Source organism: Leucopleurus acutus (genome assembly GCF_964270905.1).
Source record: "Leucopleurus acutus genome assembly, chromosome: 7".
Lineage (NCBI taxonomy): Eukaryota > Metazoa > Chordata > Mammalia > Artiodactyla > Delphinidae > Leucopleurus > Leucopleurus acutus.
In genome coordinates, this window is record NC_139150.1 from 30,436,714 (window position 1) to 30,455,071 (window position 18,358).

Consider the following 18,358-nt stretch of genomic DNA (forward strand, 5'->3'; position numbering starts at 1 on the left):
TAACCTCTGACCTTGTGGCTATTTCCACATGATTATTCCACAAACTTTGAAAGTTGTGAAAGATGAGTGTGAGGTTTGGAGCCTGGAAGCAATTCACAGTGTATACAGGTCAGCAACAATATTTTCATCTCTGTGGATGTGTTTGAGAATGAACTTAAAGAACTTCAGGAAATACGCCTAGGACTTCTTGAACTCCCTGAGGAATATAGTCAAGAGAAAGTTTCAGAGTGTTCAGGAAAGGGTCAAGGGAAGTGAGGAAAAGCCTTCAAGGAGTCTTATAATGAATAACTGAAAAGCTGCCTTAAGCTATAAAACATCTGTGGATTTTTCATCATCCTTATTTATTTTGTTGAATACAGTCTTTTTAGAAAGTTCGTTATTCTCAGTCCATAAGTCACATCTCCATATAGTAATTTTCTTAATTATTCCTAAATTTTGTGAGGCTGACCCTACTTCCTCACTGCATAATGAAAGTCATGAGGATAATGAGCCATGAATATCGAGTGTCAGAGTTATGCAAGCTTTCATTTCTCACACAGTCACTTTCAGTTTAGGCTGACAGAATTGTTAACATTTTTAAATGTTAATGAAATCACCAAAAACGTGGCTTTTTCAGCATAGGTCTTTAGACTAGAAAAAAATCATTTCTCATGGCAGACTACATAGATGTAATAACAGGTAAAAAGGATTTAATTCCTCCTGGGTCCCCACATGCCAGAGCAAACATCCATCATAACTAAATGTAGACAAAACCACGTGGGGGCCAAGTTCATACTGTGATCTTTAACAATTTATTTGCAAGTTGTTTTATTAAATGTTAATTACTTTGAAGCAATGATATCTGATATATTATTTGGCAATAACTTCACAAATACATGTGCAAAGGTGTTTCTGTGCAGTCAGTGACTATTTGTTGAACTAGGGTGAGGCAGACAAAATGAAAGTTGCATCCTGCCATTTTGGAGCTGACAGCCTAGTGCATGAGTTGAAAAGTAAGTAAATGGTTATAAAACAAAGGGATACGTTATTCTTAAAAATAGAAATATGTTCAAATACACAGAGGAGGAAATAATTAACTCTTCTCAGAGAGTTGATGATGAGGAAGAAATACTGGAATTGGATCTTGATAAAAGAATAGGAGTTTTCTGGTTTGGAGCAAACATTTCCTCACAGGCACAGGAAATGGCATATGCAAATTTACCAAGACCTGAAAGAAATTTAGTACAGTTGGCGTGTACATTGCATATGAAGAGAATCTGACATGATTCTGGAAAAGTTGTTAATTTGATAGCATGCCACACAGAGCTTTTATGCCAAGCTAAGGAGTATGCAGTCTGGATGTCACTTGAATGGCAGAACATTAGGCATGACATAGTTATAAAATCATAATCCTGTAACAAATTAACCAAATAAAGTAATACAGCATAAAATCCTTGCGACTAATTTTTTAAAAACCATTAAGATACAAAAACTTGTTTTTATTTCTCCAAATCTGTTTTAGCTTTGCCCACATTTACTCCCTTACCTCATTCTAAACACCAGACTCTGTTGAAAATGAATAGGAGTTTGAGGACTTCCCTGCTGTTCTTAGGGTTAGGATTTGCCCATGCTTATCTGAAGGCCCTGGGTGGTAATGAATCTATGTTTCTGGAGAAAGAGCCCCTTGATTTATTCATAGCCTAGTGAAAGGCAGTTATCCTTCCTTTAGTAATTCCAAGACCCTAGACATCGATAGACACCTTGTTCCCCTTGGCCTAAGAAGTCTCTGACCCTTTAGCTAATTAATCATAGTCCTGATAGTTATTCTAGCTTCTCAGCAGGCTATAGAATCTATGGAATCTTGCCTTTCTTCTTGGAATAGCTTCTGCAATTCAGTTCTGTATCAAGTGGGCAGTGATTAATTCATTTATTCATCCACAAACATATGTTGAAGCTTACTTATATTAGGCTAGGACCTTGGCTAATGCTGGAGACACAAAGAATAGAAAACAGGGGCCCTGCTCCCAGGAAGCTTACAACCCCCTTCTTTTGTTCTTTCAGAGAGAGACAATATGCTCCTCCACTTACCCATATTTTTTATCCATTTTTTTTTGATCTAGCAGTTTGGTTATCATTCCTCACTGAGACAACACCCATTCTACTAGTGATTATCCTTTGGCATTAGCTGGCATTGTTAGGCCCGCTCCTCAGTTGTCCTTGAAAAATGGTTCAATGTGCTAGAGAGACTCTTTCCCCTCCAGGCTATGTTCATCTTTATGCTTACATGGTCAAGCAATACCAAGATTCACTGGCCTTTCATTAATAGTAAATGTTGCTTTATTTATTGATTCTGCATGTGTTATCCAGAACATATATGTGCCATGTATTATGAGGCACTAGGAAGCTTCAGAAAAAAAAAAGACTAAAACAAATACCCATTCAAAAGTCCCAAGGTATAAACTGATGATGTTCCCGGTCTCATTGCTGGATACTAGAAGAGTTCCAGGAGAACTTGAGGTGGCATGATATAATTCTAACCTGGGGTATTCCCATTCACCTTTACAATAATTTACTGGCATTGTGACCCTGCCAAAGTTATTTAATCTCTAAAAAATTTAATTTCCTTAATTATAAGGATTCCTACCTTGAAAAGTTAAGTGGTATGCCTAAGGTCATTCAGTTAGTACTTTATAGGGGAAGGTTTAAACTGTCTAAATCCAAGTTCCAGGCTCTTTCAGAATTAATATAAACTTTCCTTAATTGGGATCCCATTACTTTGTCATTCATATTCTTTCAGCCAAAAGCTATATAAATCAGGAGGTGCGATTACCCATGAATAAGTGTTCTTGTCCTAAAGACCTCTACTGAGCCAAACTAGTTAGCCTGTGTGTTTCAACATGTACTCAAAAGAAATGCAGTTGCATTGAACCTGAAAGCCACGGGTTGGATGATGTTAACACTGGTTCCTTGGGTCCCCAAGGAGAACCCATTGCTGTGGGGTGACCTACTGTGTCCAGCTGTTACTCCTAAGTTAACTTTCTCTGCAAGGCTACCACAGAGTCAGTACTTCTAGAAAACACATGCTTCGGTGTCATGAATCGTAAGGACAACAGTTAAGGTCTATGTTTCCAGATGTTTCCAGTAAGAACTCCTGTCACTGGACTAATTTGGCTAAATCCTTTGAATTTGCCCATCCCTCTATGTCACTTAAGTCATGCCAAGAGCTGTGTCGAAAATCTTCTCTAAGTCACAGGGGCCTCAAACAAGGAACAGTAAAAGATGTGTATCCCCTCAGGACCCTGTTTTGAAGAATACAGCTTAAATTTGCTTAATCTAGCTTCCAGCAGGTTTTAAACTGTGGCAATTTCCCACATTAGGAGAACTTCCAAGCTTCTATTTGCCTGAGTGGAAATTGTGATTATATTCTTTGTTGAATACTTTTTACTTTGTATGCATCTACTATAAAATTTGGAAATATGTCATAAAAAAGAGGTACTCTGAATTCTAGATCTATCCCAGGGCCACTTCAACCTCCAGTGGCAAATACTACGTAGTGTCCCATTGACAGGGCTATGCTAAGGGAAGGGATATCAGCACCTGGACTAGTGCTGGAGCCAGATCTAGAGAGCTAGAAGGAATTAAGGTTGGATATTACACAAAGCAAGAGGAGCCATCCAAGGGATGGGCACAGGCCATAATTGTGTAGAGAAGTCAAGGTTTATATCAAAAAATGAAAGGAAAGAAAAACAACATAAGAATATGGTACAAATCTAACTACTGTGGGAGAAAAACACAGAAGGAAAAGAAGTACCCGCTTGCCAGTTCTGCCACATGAAAGCTGAAAAATAGGGCACTACGTCTATGTGTCTGATTTTTTGACTTAGTGATCCCATCACATCACACACACAGCCCAAGAAGTATATTCAAACATGACTCAATCACAAAGATTAGTATTCATATTTTTCTCTTCTTGGGAAAAAAGTCAAGGACAAGAGCTCTCCTTCCACTCTATAGTTTCACTTATTGGCAAAACAGACCCCAATGGTCCATGGGTGTACGTATGTACATTTAATATGTTATTAAATTGCTGTTTGCTCATTAGCTGATGGAAATCTATTTTAAAAGATGAGCTTTGTAAGTTGTTTTAAAAGAGGATATAGTCAATGGTTACAATGTGGGGCCCTCTGCTTTAAAGATTGAAATTTAGCAATTTCCAATTCCTATTAAATTCCTTATTGTTAGAGAGGTTTCCCATAGAACTAATTTCTATTTTTGATACTCTCCATTGTTCAGGGAGAAACGTATTAGAATTTTAATGCTCTGAATAATCTATAAATTACAAATACAATATCAATACTTCCTGGCTGATTGAGTCCCATTCTTCTGGCAATGTGAGGAAGTGCTCTTGAAGAAACCCATGTCTGATTTGAGCAGGAAACATGTGTTTAATTGCATTTATCCCACAAACATCACTGAGCAGTTATACGGTCCAGGTACCGTGTTGTGCCTAAGATCCAAAGATGACTCAGTGTGACAGATGCTTAGATGAACGCTGAAGTCTCAGCTGGACAGCCTGCAGTGTTATGAAGCAGAGCAGTGGGAAAAGGAGGATTTGTTCATTCCTCACGCAACTGTACGGAAGAGACTGCTCTCAGAATGTGGAGAATGTCAAAATCCATGCCGCTGAGGATCTTACAGTCTAAAAAGTCAAAGATGGAGTTAATTGGCCGCAATTAGGTAGTTGCTAGGAAAAGGAAACATAAGGATGACACCAAAACTTTTGCCCTGAGCAACTGGAAGGATGGAGTTGCCATTAATTAAGATAAAGAAAACTGTAGAAGAATCAGGTTGTGAGGTGGGTGAGAACCACCAGGAATTCAATTTTGCTAATGTTAACTTTGAGATAATTCATAGATATCCAAATGCAGTTGTCAAGTAGGTAGGTGGTGATCTTCCAGAGTTCAGGAAGGAGGTCTGGACTGGAGATACAATTTTCCCCAAAGGGAAAAATAAATTTTAAGGATTTATAGAGTAAAACAGATATTCCCAGATACAGATATGATTAATGGAAGGCAACTGTAACAGGGGGAAAAAGCAAAGATAAGAGGGCAATTTTAAAAGAAATGAAAAACAAATGAGAGAAATAGACATGCAAAGAGACAAGCTGATGCGTGAAGAAAAGATCAAAGTAGAAATGAATATATGACTTATAAACAACTGGGCATGGAAGAAGACACATAAGGATGATGATGCATTTAGACAACGCAAAAGTAGATTCATACATCTCCAAAATGAAGACTGGAAAAAACGGGATTATGATAGAACTAGTTCAAGATAAGAAAAGATAACAAATTTATAATGAATATAAAAACATAAGATTAGTAAAACTTTATATGCTGAATAAGAAGAAAAATCAGGGGCAACAGGTCTTAAAATCTTTAAGAACATGGCAACATTATTTACAGTAGGAGATTTTTATTTAACTTTAGTAAATTTTAGAGCAAGTTTTTAAAAAGTAAAAATAATACATGAATTTGTAATTAAGCCAATAAATTAAGATAAATACTGCAGTTAACATTCTATTATTAAAGAATATATGAACACAAATATATCATCTTCCAAAAATCCAGAAAAGAGAGAGGTGGGAGGAGATCTAGAAAGAAGGAATTAACAAAACCCAAGTTAATTAATTAGAAGAAATCCTACGATTAGTATAAATGATATTATATACAGTTCCATAGCAACAAATTCTTAGGAGGATATCATTCGCCAAGATGGACCCAGAGAAATAGAAAGTTTAATAGAAGAGATTAAAAAAGTGATTGAAAAGTTACAATTTTTTAGAAAGTGGTAGGCCCAGGTAGTTTTACAACTTACTCTTGCAAACTCAAATGGGAAAACAAAACAATAAACATTTTAGTTGGAATTGATCTAATATATTTCTTATGAAAGTTATTTGCTTTCTGCATTTTTAAGAGTGCCTTCAGTCTCATTTTGAGAGTAATACAATAAACCTTCTCTCAAATGAATTATAAGGGGGAGAGTATAATGAGCTCTATAATTTACTTTTTAAATGCCCTAAATGAGTTAAAGCAATCAAGAGAGAACTTCCACAAGCTCTCTTGTCCATATCCACCCACCTACTTGCCTCTGGACCCTGTATTCTCTCTGCCTTCTCTCATGTCCATGCTCCTCTTTTGTCACAGCAAAGAGCATCACCCCCTCTTGCACCTTAGAGCACAATCCCTTTTGCCCCTCAAGGGAACTGTCCCAGGAATTCTCTCTCTTCTATCCTACATCAACAATTTTTCTATTTTTACTAGATCATTCCCATCATCATAAAAGCCTGTACATATATATATACTTATATTTATATATGTACTTAATTTTTCCTCTCCACCACTATTCCATTTTTGTCCTCTTTATAGCATAACTCTCTGAAGAGTTAGCTCCAGTTTCTCTCTTTCCATTTTCCCTTGAAACATTAGGCTCCAATACTTCACTGAACTTACTCTCATGAAGTCACCAGTGGCCTACATGTTTCTAAAGCGAACGGTCAGTTCTCAGTCCTCATTGCATTTGAGCTGTTAGAAGCATTGACACAGCTGATAAGTGTCCCCTCCTCGAAAAATCCTTTTTACTTGGCTTCTAGAACACAACACAGCCCGCTTTATATCTCTGGTTACTTCTCAGTTTCCTTTGCTAGTTCTTCCTCACCTGCAACACCTCCAAATGTTGAAGTGCCCTGGACTCACTCCTTGAACTTCTTCTCATCTACAATTACCTTTATGATCTCCTTAAATACCCTATATAGACTTTTGGCTCCCAAACTGTACCTCCAGTCCAGACCTACTTCGTGAACTCTGGAAGATCACCACCTACCTACTTGACAACTACATTTGGATATCTATGAATTATCTCAAAATTAACATTAGCAAAACTATACTCCTGGTGGTTCTCACCCACCTCACAACCTGATTCTTCTACAGTTTTCTTTATCTTAATTAATGACAACTCCATCCTTCCAATCGCTCAGGGAAAAAACTTTGGTGCCATCCTTATGTTTCCTTTTCCTAGCAACTATATGAGCCATCAGCAAATCCTGTCAGTGGCAGCTTCAAAATTTATCAAGATCCAACTAATTCTTCTCACCTCCACTGCTACTACCTCAGTCTAAACCATCATCAACTTTTGTCTGGTATTTGAAACAGCCTCCTAACTGGTCTTTCTGCTTCTGCTCTTGTCTCTCTGTAGTCCATTCTCAACACAACACTGAGACTAGCCTGTTAAAATGTAGGTCATGGGCTTCCCTGGTGACGCAGTGGTTGAGAGTCTGCCTGCCGATGCAGGGGACACGGGTTCGTGCCCCGGTCTGGGAAGATCCCACATGCCGCAGAGCAGCTGGGCCCCGTGAGCCATGGCCACTGAGCCTGCGCGTCCAGAGCCTGTGCTCCGCAACGGGAGAGGCCACAACAGTGAGAGGCCCGCGTACCGCAAAAAATAAATAAATAAATAAAATGTAGGTCATATCTTATCACTTCTCTGCTCAAAACCTACCAGTGGCTCTCCATCTCACGTAGAGAAGAAACAAAGTCCTTATGGTGACCTACAAAATCCTATTTTCCCCACCTCCCACTCCCCATAAGTTTTTTCTGACCTCATCTTTAACTCTCCTGCCCCTCCCTCCCTTAGCTATTTCTCAAACATACCCGGTACAGTCACACTCAAGGACACTGGACTCCTTGCTCCCTATACAGGGAATGCTCTTTACCCAGATATCCTCTTGGTCAGCTCCTTCCCTTTCTTCAACCCTTTACTCAAATATCACCTTCTCCTGGCCTCTCTAATCTAAAATTCCACCCTACTGCCATCAACCCTGACACATCTTATCTCCTTACTCTGCTTTATTTTTTCTCCTTTGCACTTAGCACTAACATCCCATTCATATTCCCTACTTATCATATTCTGTTCCCTCGATAGACTAAAAGCTACATAGAGTTTTGTTCACTACTATATCCCCCAGAATCTGGAATAGTGCCTGGTAAAAGTGAGTATTATGGAATGAATAAATGATTGATTGGGTGATGTTTTGTTAACATCTTTGTTCATTTATTTTAATGCATAAGAAAATATTTTAATTAGTAAGTCAAGTTTTGTGTGCAAATGTGGCTTCTAAAATAAATACATTAAACACTGATCTTGCTTATATTTGTGAACTGTCTCAAAAACATTTTTTACATAATTTGAAAAGTTCAGATTTTATCTCAGCTCCTATTCAAATCAACACATATTCTTAGTTAGTGACATAATTGGGAATTTTACTGAAGTAATAAGTTACCTCCAAGCAGATTAACCAATGACCTTTATCCTTTCAAGCAGAGTGGTATCTTGGGAGATCTGCTGATAAGAAAGATGTATACCTGAACTGCTTTGTTAAACACTCACTATGCACAAGGCACAGTGCTAAACCAGATTCTCACTCATGGAGTGCGATTCAGACCCTTATCATACCATGACAGAGCTATTGTACTAGTCTTCGAAGTGGTCTCCTGGTCACTATCTCTTCCTTCCTATAGACACATTGTACCTGTTGCCAGAGCAGTATTACCAATGCAGACTTATGGTTACATCATTACTGTACTTCGAAATCTTCATGGCTCCCCTTTTCCTGTTAAATAAAATCCAGCCTCATAAAATGGACATGCAAAGCCTCTAGAGTTCAGTTGCAACCTGAATATGTTTCTACTCTGCTGTCCAATCTGATTGTTATACTTACCACCCCTTGTTAAATTTTCCACCTCCTACCTTTCCTCATGATATTTGAACTGGAAGATTTATTGAGAATTCATAGCTAGGCTGGAGAAGTAGTATGATCAGCACAGAATGTAGTGGTATTATTATTGGTCCCTGTGACCCAGGCTCTAAACTACTATTAAAAGAATTTAAGATTACTTTTCTCTCTTTTTTTTCCCACAGTGCTCTGTGGGCTTACATTTAGCTCATAATCAACTTAAATACTCCAGGTCTTATTTATATGACCTTCCATCAAGCCGAGTTTTACACATTCTTAATACAGTTTGTGAATTAAATGCAATCATGTGCATTTGACCCTCTCAATATCACTACTTTTCTTTCTGAAACTATGTATCTCTCAATTTTGCCATTTTTTCCACTTCTGCTATTACCTTAGCCCTTGTCACCTTAAGGCCCTTGTGAAACAGGCAGAGAGAGAGGAAGAGAGGAAGCAAGAGGCGGAAAGGAGCATTATTCCTTACAGCTGAAACTGTGCTCAGCCACCTTCTCCTTCCAAACCATTTCCTATATAGCTAGCAGGAAAACAAAATCTTTCTAAAATCAAATCTGATGATCCTGTCCCTCCTCAGAAAAATTCTCTCGATGGCTCTCCATTAGCTTCATCGTGGCCTCAGTCCTTTTGTAACTCACTTCTCACCCTCATTTCCAGCCTTATTTCTCACCACTTACCATCATGCAGCTTGCTCTCTCTGTCTCTGGCTTTTGCACATGCATCTCCCTGTGCTGACAGCACCAAGCCCCAGCTTCTCCTCCTGGTCAACTGTAACTCCTTCTTCAAGACTCAGCTCTCGCACCTGCTCCTCTCAGAAGCCTTCCTTGTCACCCCTAGATTGTGGGTGCCCTTGCTTTCTGTTCCAATGGCACCCAATTCTACCTCCATCAGGATGCTTATTACACTGGTTTAGAATTGCCTGTTCGCTTTTCTTTCTCCCCATCACTAGACTTTGAGCTCCTTGAGAACAATGAGTGTGTCTTTCATCTCTATAACTCATACTAAGAACAGTGCCTGGTATTTGTATCAGTTTATCTTGCCAATAAAATTATTCCTGATTTTCCTTTTTCTTGTTCATCCAAGAAGAGTCCAGGGCAAGATAAAAAGGAACATGGTAGAAATCACTTCAAGCAAAAGCAAGATTTCAACACTGTAATCTTTTAGCTAACATAGTGAATATTCAAACTTGGCTATGCATTGTCATTCCATTACAAAGAATACATAGTGAAGGTGACAATAACTAAAGCTATTAATGAGATTTTTAACTTATCCTCTCTGTAAAACTGAAAATAAAAGTAATCCATCATTAATGGGGATTCTCTGAGACCCAATTTCTTGGTGCCAACTGCATAGTGAAACAAACACTGGATTTTCCAATCTGGGAAAATGAAAGACATTTAGATCCTGACTGATATGTCTTTCTGTGATAGATGAGTGCCTCAAAGACAACTGAGCATTGTTCTTTAGTCATGGCCATGCTGAATGCTATTTAACATCGATAATGAGGAATAGGTTTTACTGGAATGAGGGAGTTATATAATCTCTAAAAGATTCCTGAAGACCGCTTTTCTGAGATGATTTTAGTATATATTTACTCAGTGGTAGTCCTTCGTAGGTCCATCCAGTTAAAAGTCTATAATCATTAAGCCCCAACTATTCTTAAAATAATGAAGGGCTTCTCTTTCTACAACTTTAACTTTACTTTCCTGATCACTAAATTGACCAAATAAAATTATTTACTAATAACTGTTTTATTCCCTAGGCTATGTCAGTGTGTGTGTGTGTGTGTGTGTGTGTGTGTGTGTGTCTTAACAAATCTAACAGTAAATTGCTCATCAGAAACACAGTTGTAGTCACCCTTCTATTATAGTACCTAGGTAATTATCAGTTGATTAATCTGTATATTTTAATGATTTGGTTCCCTACTTCCCTAAAGAAGCAGAAAACTGTTTGAAAGTCTAAGATAACTGAGACTTCATTACTTGTTGCTAAACAGAATTCATTTTAAGTGGTAGAGTCCCACTGGGGAGAGCTAACATGAATAATTACTATTATATGCAATCTACCAAAATGAGCAGTTTCATTGCATTTAGTGACAGTAGCATCTTCAAATGTGATTTACATTTATATCTGTAATGAAAATTAGTATATTCTTCACACTTTCTGATTTTTCTGTTTCTTCTATGGCAGCACAACTTCTTACTACTGGTATTTGCATTTATAAATTACAGAGTAATGTTTGTGGCAAGCAATGGATGAATGTGTTTCATGAAGAAACACATTCTGTATCATCCAACTCCTCATAAAAATCTTCTATGTTACAGTCCACATTTCAATTTAATTTCTTTTAATTTGAAATAAGTCTTGAGTAGCCTCTATGAGTTTATCATAATGCAGTACTTTGTGCCTCCAACTAGAAAAGTTCTATTAAAAGACTAGGAAAAGTGACCTGGGACAGCCTTGATTGAAAAAATTTGAATGACATTAAATAATAATTACCATATCTGGAACATCTGTTCTATGTCAAAAGGTGTGGTATATACTTCACATGCATTATTTCTAACCCTTGCAGTAGAAATAATTTAAAAATAAAAATGTAATAACCTCCCCCATTTTGCTGATGACAAAACTGAAGCTTAGAGTTCAGTAAATTTGTGTCCAAGGACAATACTAGAAGGTGGGTGGACCAATATTCTAACACAGGTGTGTTTGATGTCAAAATATGGGCTTTATTTCTGACACAAGGCCATAATTAAGAGTACAGAGGGGGCTTCCCTGGTGGCGCAGTGGTTGGGAGTCCGCCTGCCGGTGCAGGGGACATGGGTTCGTGCCCCGGTCCGGGGGGATCCCGCATGCCGCGGAGGAGCCTGTGCTCCGCGGCGGGAGAGGCCACAGTAGTGAGAGGCCCGCGTACTGAAAAAAAAAAACAACAGTACAGAGGTGCCTCGAGCTCATATATTACCTCTTATTGTCTTATCTTCCCAAACTCAAGAAAGACAGAGACTGACCAAGCATTTCCCTGCCTTGTCCATAGCAGAACATATACTGACAGTGCCCTGGTTCCCAGGGTTAGGAATCAGTATATCATTCAGTTGGTAATTTTCCTTTCTTTGACTTCTGGCAGAAGCTCTCTCTAGAGCCAGAGCCAACTGTTTTTCTCTAATGACTTAGAGGGAGGTTAGCCTGAGGCTGTCCTGGGAACTGCAAGTCTATTTATCATCTTTTTCTTTATTCCATGGATGGTATCCAACACGCAGCTTAGACTGGCCTCATGCTAACAGACATGTCGATTGTTTCCACGCTAAACACTGATAACAAGATTTGGCTATTTTCTAGAATTATGAATATAATTTTAAGCAATCATAAAAGTATATACATATGTATTATAACTTATTCCTTGCACCAAAGATAATATATTTATTGAGCTGATTTATTTGCAATTGAATGTGGTGAGCAGTAGAAATGAGACATGTTAAAGATGCTGAGAACCTTCATAGCTTGGAAATTTGTAAGAATATATAATTAACCATTTACAACAGAAAACAATTAACACATTCCTTAACTAGGAATAAAGATTTGGAGTAAGACCACAAGTCAAGCACCCAGCCCAGGTGTTAGAACCTGAGGTTGAGATCTCATTTGCTCAATGAAATAGGGACTCTTGTCCTAGAAAGAGTCCAGCTTATTAATTCCTAAAGTAATTACAGGCAGTGCCTTTTGAAAAAAAATAGAGTTTCTTCTTATTAAGACAGAGAAGAAAAGATGAGCACCGCTTCCGGACTTTGGCCTCACCTCTCTTCCTCACTTTTTGCCTTTGCTCCTCTTTGACAGGTTTCTAGCCAACACCACTTTCAGAGGCCTCAGTGGTTCCATCAAAGTAAAAGGTTCCACTATCATCAGCTCAGAAAACAACTTTTTCATCTGGAATCTGCAACATGACCCCCTGGGAAAGCCAATGTGGACACGCTTGGGCAGCTGGAAGCAGGGGAAGATTATCATGGACTATGGAATATGGCCAGAGCAAGCCCAGAGGCACAAAACCCACTTCCAACACCCAAGTAAGCTACATTTGCGAGTGGTTACTTTGATCGAACATCCATTTGTCTTCACACGGGAGGTAGATGATGAAGGCATGTGCCCTGCTGGCCAACTCTGTCTAGACCCCATGACTAATGATTCTTCCATACTGGACAGCCTTTTTAGCAGCCTTCATAGCAGTAATGATACAGTGCCCATCAAATTCAAGAAGTGCTGCTATGGATATTGCATTGATCTGCTGGAAAAGCTAGCAGAAGACATGAACTTTGACTTTGATCTCTATATTGTTGGGGATGGCAAATATGGAGCCTGGAAAAATGGGCACTGGACTGGGCTGGTGGGTGAACTCCTCAGTGGGTCAGCCCACATGGCAGTCACTTCCTTCAGCATCAATACTGCACGAAGCCAGGTGATAGATTTCACCAGTCCTTTCTTCTCCACCAGCTTGGGCATCTTAGTGAGGACCCGAGACACGGCAGCTCCCATTGGAGCCTTCATGTGGCCACTCCATTGGACAATGTGGCTGGGGATTTTTGTGGCTCTGCACATCACTGCCATCTTCCTCACTCTCTATGAATGGAAGAGCCCCTTTGGTATGACTCCCAAGGGGCGGAACAGAAGTAAAGTTTTCTCCTTCTCTTCAGCCTTGAATGTCTGTTATGCCCTCTTGTTTGGTAGAACAGCAGCCATCAAACCCCCAAAATGCTGGACTGGAAGGTTTCTGATGAACCTTTGGGCCATTTTCTGTATGTTTTGCCTTTCTACATATACAGCGAATTTGGCTGCTGTCATGGTAGGTGAGAAGATCTATGAAGAGCTTTCTGGAATACATGACCCTAAGGTAATACTTCTTTTAACTCTAGATTTCCTAATTGTCAATTTTAACTCCATATATTGTATTTTATGCTGTAGTATGTCTATATTCTTTCATCTAACAGAAGAATATTCTCTGAACCATCCATAGAGACTAGTCCAAAAAAGCCTGTTGCCTGGATGCACTAAATATTTCATTGTTTTATTAAATGAAACAAAAAGAGTGAGGGATGCTTTTAGGAGATGTTTGTTCCAGAGAAAGTCCTTCTGGTAGAAGGACTTTCTTTCTTTGTGCAGTTTTTCCTTTGTTAGTTAACCATCTGGCAGAATAGCTATCAGGGAATAGTCTTACAAAGTATTTTCACCTAAAGTAAACTTCAAAATGAATTAATTACTTCTCTTGGGAATTAATGGAAATAAATAGTAAGGTCCATATTTTAAATTGTAAAGAAACTTTTTTTCACCATGAAAAATTGTAAAATGGAAAGAACTAACATTTTATCATAAGCACCCAGAGTCGGATGCTAGAAAACTCAATGGGTATAGACAAGGAGTACTGAGCTAACTGAGGTGGCAAGGTTAGCTAGGAACAGGGTGTCCTTATAGAGTAAGGAAAACTGATCACCTTGGGGTTGGAGGAGTGTGCCAGCAGTCACATTACAACGTCCAAGAACATTCAAGAAAATTGTATCTATTCTAGGCCTCCTTTGATATCCTAGACATCTGACTGTAAGGGTAGAAGGGAGGAAGTGGGTGTAGTTCAGGTAAGCAGGTAAAGCAGTGGTGATACTTGAGTAAGGACAGCCATGTCTATGTTCTCTCTGGATTGAAACAAGACCTCTTTTGTGACTGGGAGTATGGAGAACTTGGTCCAACCTGGTGGGAGTAGAGAGGAGGGGGTTGTCAGGGCTCAAAGCAATTAGAATAGGACTCCAGGGAGTACTACAGTCCCAATGGGGAACAGAATGCAGATCCAGAGCAGAAGTGTATACCAATGTGTAAGACCCATCTAGGAGAGACTGGAGAAAGCTGCAATTCAGTGGGCATCCCCAGGACACAATGTGTTTAAAGCAACTTGAGCTAAGCTGAGCGTTTCAAACAGTGAAACATTCACCATGCCTTTTCAAATATCCCTTTTCACATCAAATCTCATGGTATTGAACCATTTACTACATATTTTTATCAAACATTTAAAATTAATTACATAGAGCATGAACAAATAGGACATTTACAACTGTCTTTGTTAAATGATGGAGTGGCCCAGAAGGCTGGTGGCAGCTTTAGAGGATTCTCATAAATGGTTTGGATTAGGATATGGTCTGTTTTGCAAACAAATGAACATGAGAAATTTGACCCATATACTGAAAACCTCCTCGTAAGAGGCGTGAACCTCATGAAAAGATTCAACAAACAATGGGTCATTGACTAGGCAATGAATTGCATCACTTCTTATTGTGCACTCAGGACTTTAGGTTATCAGCTGGAGTTTAGTGAACACAAATAAGTTCTGTAGTATAAATACATGTGTTATCCTGAAGAGAGATTTTGGTGATGCTTCAGCATTCACACTGCACTGGTATTAGCAGCCTCTATTTATTCTTTGCCCCAAGAGGCCTATAGATCTCCCAAAGGTTCACCATCTTAAAAGAAACTTACTCGAATTTTCTTGCAAGAGTCTTGCAATGTGATGCTTAAATTACAAACTAGACTTGGAAACCATTCAATCCAATCTAGTATAAGAAACAATCTAATATATATGCCTGTTGTTGTGAAGATTCCAGACCATTATTGTATGTAAAAAGACGAACACAATACTGACTAGAGTTTCATTAATCAGAACCAAAGATTACCAAAATTGTTATGGATGTTACACATGAGAAACCTGAAGTAATGATTATTTTAGGGATTAGAAAGAACGCATAAAGATAAACCATACACAGAAGCAAAAGTTTTTTTAAACAAAAAGAAACAACCATTCCAACCCCAACTCCACCAGAATAAAAAGGTGACATTTTTATAATCTAACACAGCCCACAAGACAGAGTGAGAGGAAATGGACAATGTCAACTTTGTGTTACATCTAGTAAGGTCTTTAAGAAGTGGGACAAGCCTAAATCTAAAACATTTTCAACTTTAGATAATAAATGAAGATCCACTAAGGTTCCCAAAAATGTATTTCTCTTTCCTAATGTTGTTTCTATATTAAAGTCTCTCACTTTTTTTTTTCATATAAAGACACCCAGATTATTTGATTAAGCAATACTCGACATCTGGGCTTTTGGCAAATAATGTTGGTGACAGAATTGTTCAGTTTTCATCCAGATGTATGGTATTATGCAGATGACATAATGTCCTCACCTTCCCATGGAGAGGTATGATCAAAATAATTTCCATACCCTTTCAGTCACTCAGCATTCATTCTTAAGTATATTCCACTCACTCACATGAGCTCTTTTCTCTCCTACCAATGCTCAATTCTTTGAGTGACTCTATCCTTTTTTTACACTAAATGATGTGGAGAAATTCAGAAGTGAATAAGTCAAGTGGGGAGAAAAGATAAAAAAGATAAAAACACAAGGAGAAATAACTTAGAAAGTTATGTGTTCGTAGGATTGAAAATTAGTACAGCCACTATGAAAACAGTCTGCAGGTCCTCAAAAAACTAAAAGTAGAACTACAAAAAATAAAGTTATAAGCATGCCAAAGTTTAGAAACAAATATGTAAAAGTTCAAGGAAAGTGTGATCACCTTCAAGGGAAGGCTTAATTAATAAGATAAAATGTGTGCTTATTCTTGAAGACGACTTGGAATTTGGACATGTGCGTCAAGGAAAGAAGAATGGACATTCCAAGCAAAAGAACAGAACAAACTACTTGGAGGTGGAAAGTATAAGGCACAGTCAGGATATCTTGAGGAGTTCTCTTTAGTCACAGCATGAAAGGAAAGAGAAGATCCAAGTCTGAAAAGTAAGTTCGGTTGAGATATCACAGGATCTTTGACATCAGGCTAAGGAAAGTGAATACTTGACACTAGAGGTCCATTGACATTTTTGAACAGTGGAATAGCACAGAGAAGCAGAATCCATTGAAGATGGTTTTTTTGGCAGCAGCACGTAAACACGATTAGAAGAGAAAGACAGTGGACAGAGTTGAAGTTATAGCTACTGTCACTAATAAAAAGAAGAAAGAGTCAAGAAACATTGCGGTGACCAGGTCAGTAGGACTTGGCAATTAATTGGATATGAGAGGCAACAAAGAGTCACACCTTCAAAGTTGCAGGCCCGAGTGTCTGAGCGAATGATACCATTCAAGGAAGCAGAAAAGGCAGTTTAAGAGCTAGAAAATATGATGATCAGGTCAGTTTCACACTGGGCATCTTAAAAGCTGTATTGGACATCCAGGTGAAATCCACCAGGCATTGGGAAACATGGAGCCAGAGTTCAGGAGTGACACTGAAGCTGGTGGGAATCTTGGGCAGAGAGGTGACACTGCGTATTAAAGCACTGGGGGAGTATGAGACCCCAAGGGAGAAGGCAGTAGGGAGAAAATTACTGTCTGAGGAGAAGCAGCAGGCATAAAGTTGGAGTATGGGTTTGTGGAGAGATGAGGTGTAGAAGGTGAGGAGAAAAAAGTGCCCTGAAGCGAAGTCATGCAGGCCCTTGAATGCCTCTCTGTGGATTGAATTTTAACTTTTTGAGATAAAGAGTGATATTATCCCATCTGCCAAGGCAGTTATCAAATAGGACAAAGGCTGATCAGTGCCCAGTCCAAACCATGAGAATTAGCATGTGTGTGTCTTTGAATGTCTGATGAAACTGGGTTTATGTGGTTTGCTTTTTTCCGGTATTTTTCAAGATTCCATTTTCATAGCATGTTAGCTGAGGAGTGAAAAGGTATCATTTACATAGAAGTCACAGATCTCCTGTGCTTCTCTTGGGATATTTGTTTTTCCACGTAAGGTAAAAATCTCCTACATCTGAATGAGAGGTGATTTATGTGGAATGTTGGTCACACTCTGAAAATTCTTTTGCCCCTTACTCACAGTCTCATTTATTTTCATATCTTTTCATCCCCCTCAATTACTGGGTATCAAGACAGGTCCCATTGTACTATGCTGCCATTTTCATTCCATTTTCCCACAGCTCATTTAATTCACCCCAGGCAAATTTCCCTGTGCCTCCACATTAATGCTCTTGAACACCGGCCTCTTTCCTTCTCTAACTCTTCTTTAGTTATCTTGGGATAATCTCCCCATGTCTTCCTGTTACATTGTGTGCCTGAAAACTTTGAGAATAACAACTCCCAGACTTCCCTAGAAGAATTTTATTAAGAAATGTGCTCCTGGAGGACCTTCAAGATGGCAGAGGAGTAAGACGTGGAGATCACCTTCCTCCCCACATATACATCAAAAATACATCTACATGTGGAACAACTCCTACAGAACACCTACTGAATGCTGGCAGAAGACCTCAGACTTCCCAAAAGGCAAGAAACTCCCAAGTACCTGGGTAGGGCAAAAGAAAAAATAAAAAAAACAGAGACAAAAGAATAGGGACGGGACATGCACCACTGGGAGGGAGCTGTGAAGGAGGAAAAGTTTCCACACACTAGGAAGCCCCTTCACTGGTGGAGACAGGGGGGTGGGGGGGAAGCTTTGGAGCCAGAGAGGAGATCACAGCAACAGGGGTGCAGAGGGCAAAGCAGAGAGATTCCTGCACAGAGC

General features: G+C 38.9%; 1 protein-coding gene across 1 annotated transcript in view; it reads left to right on the forward strand.

Annotated features, from left to right (window-relative positions):
* GRIN3A (glutamate ionotropic receptor NMDA type subunit 3A) overlaps positions 1-18,358 on the forward strand; it is a gene marked incomplete at both ends in the record, with an annotated part of 146,655 nt that overhangs the window by 44,821 nt on the left and 83,476 nt on the right. The window contains one exon of the mRNA XM_082843193.1: positions 12,617-13,664. Coding sequence (XP_082699319.1) covers positions 12,617-13,664 — 1,048 coding nt within the window. The remainder of the gene's footprint in view (positions 1-12,616; positions 13,665-18,358) is intronic.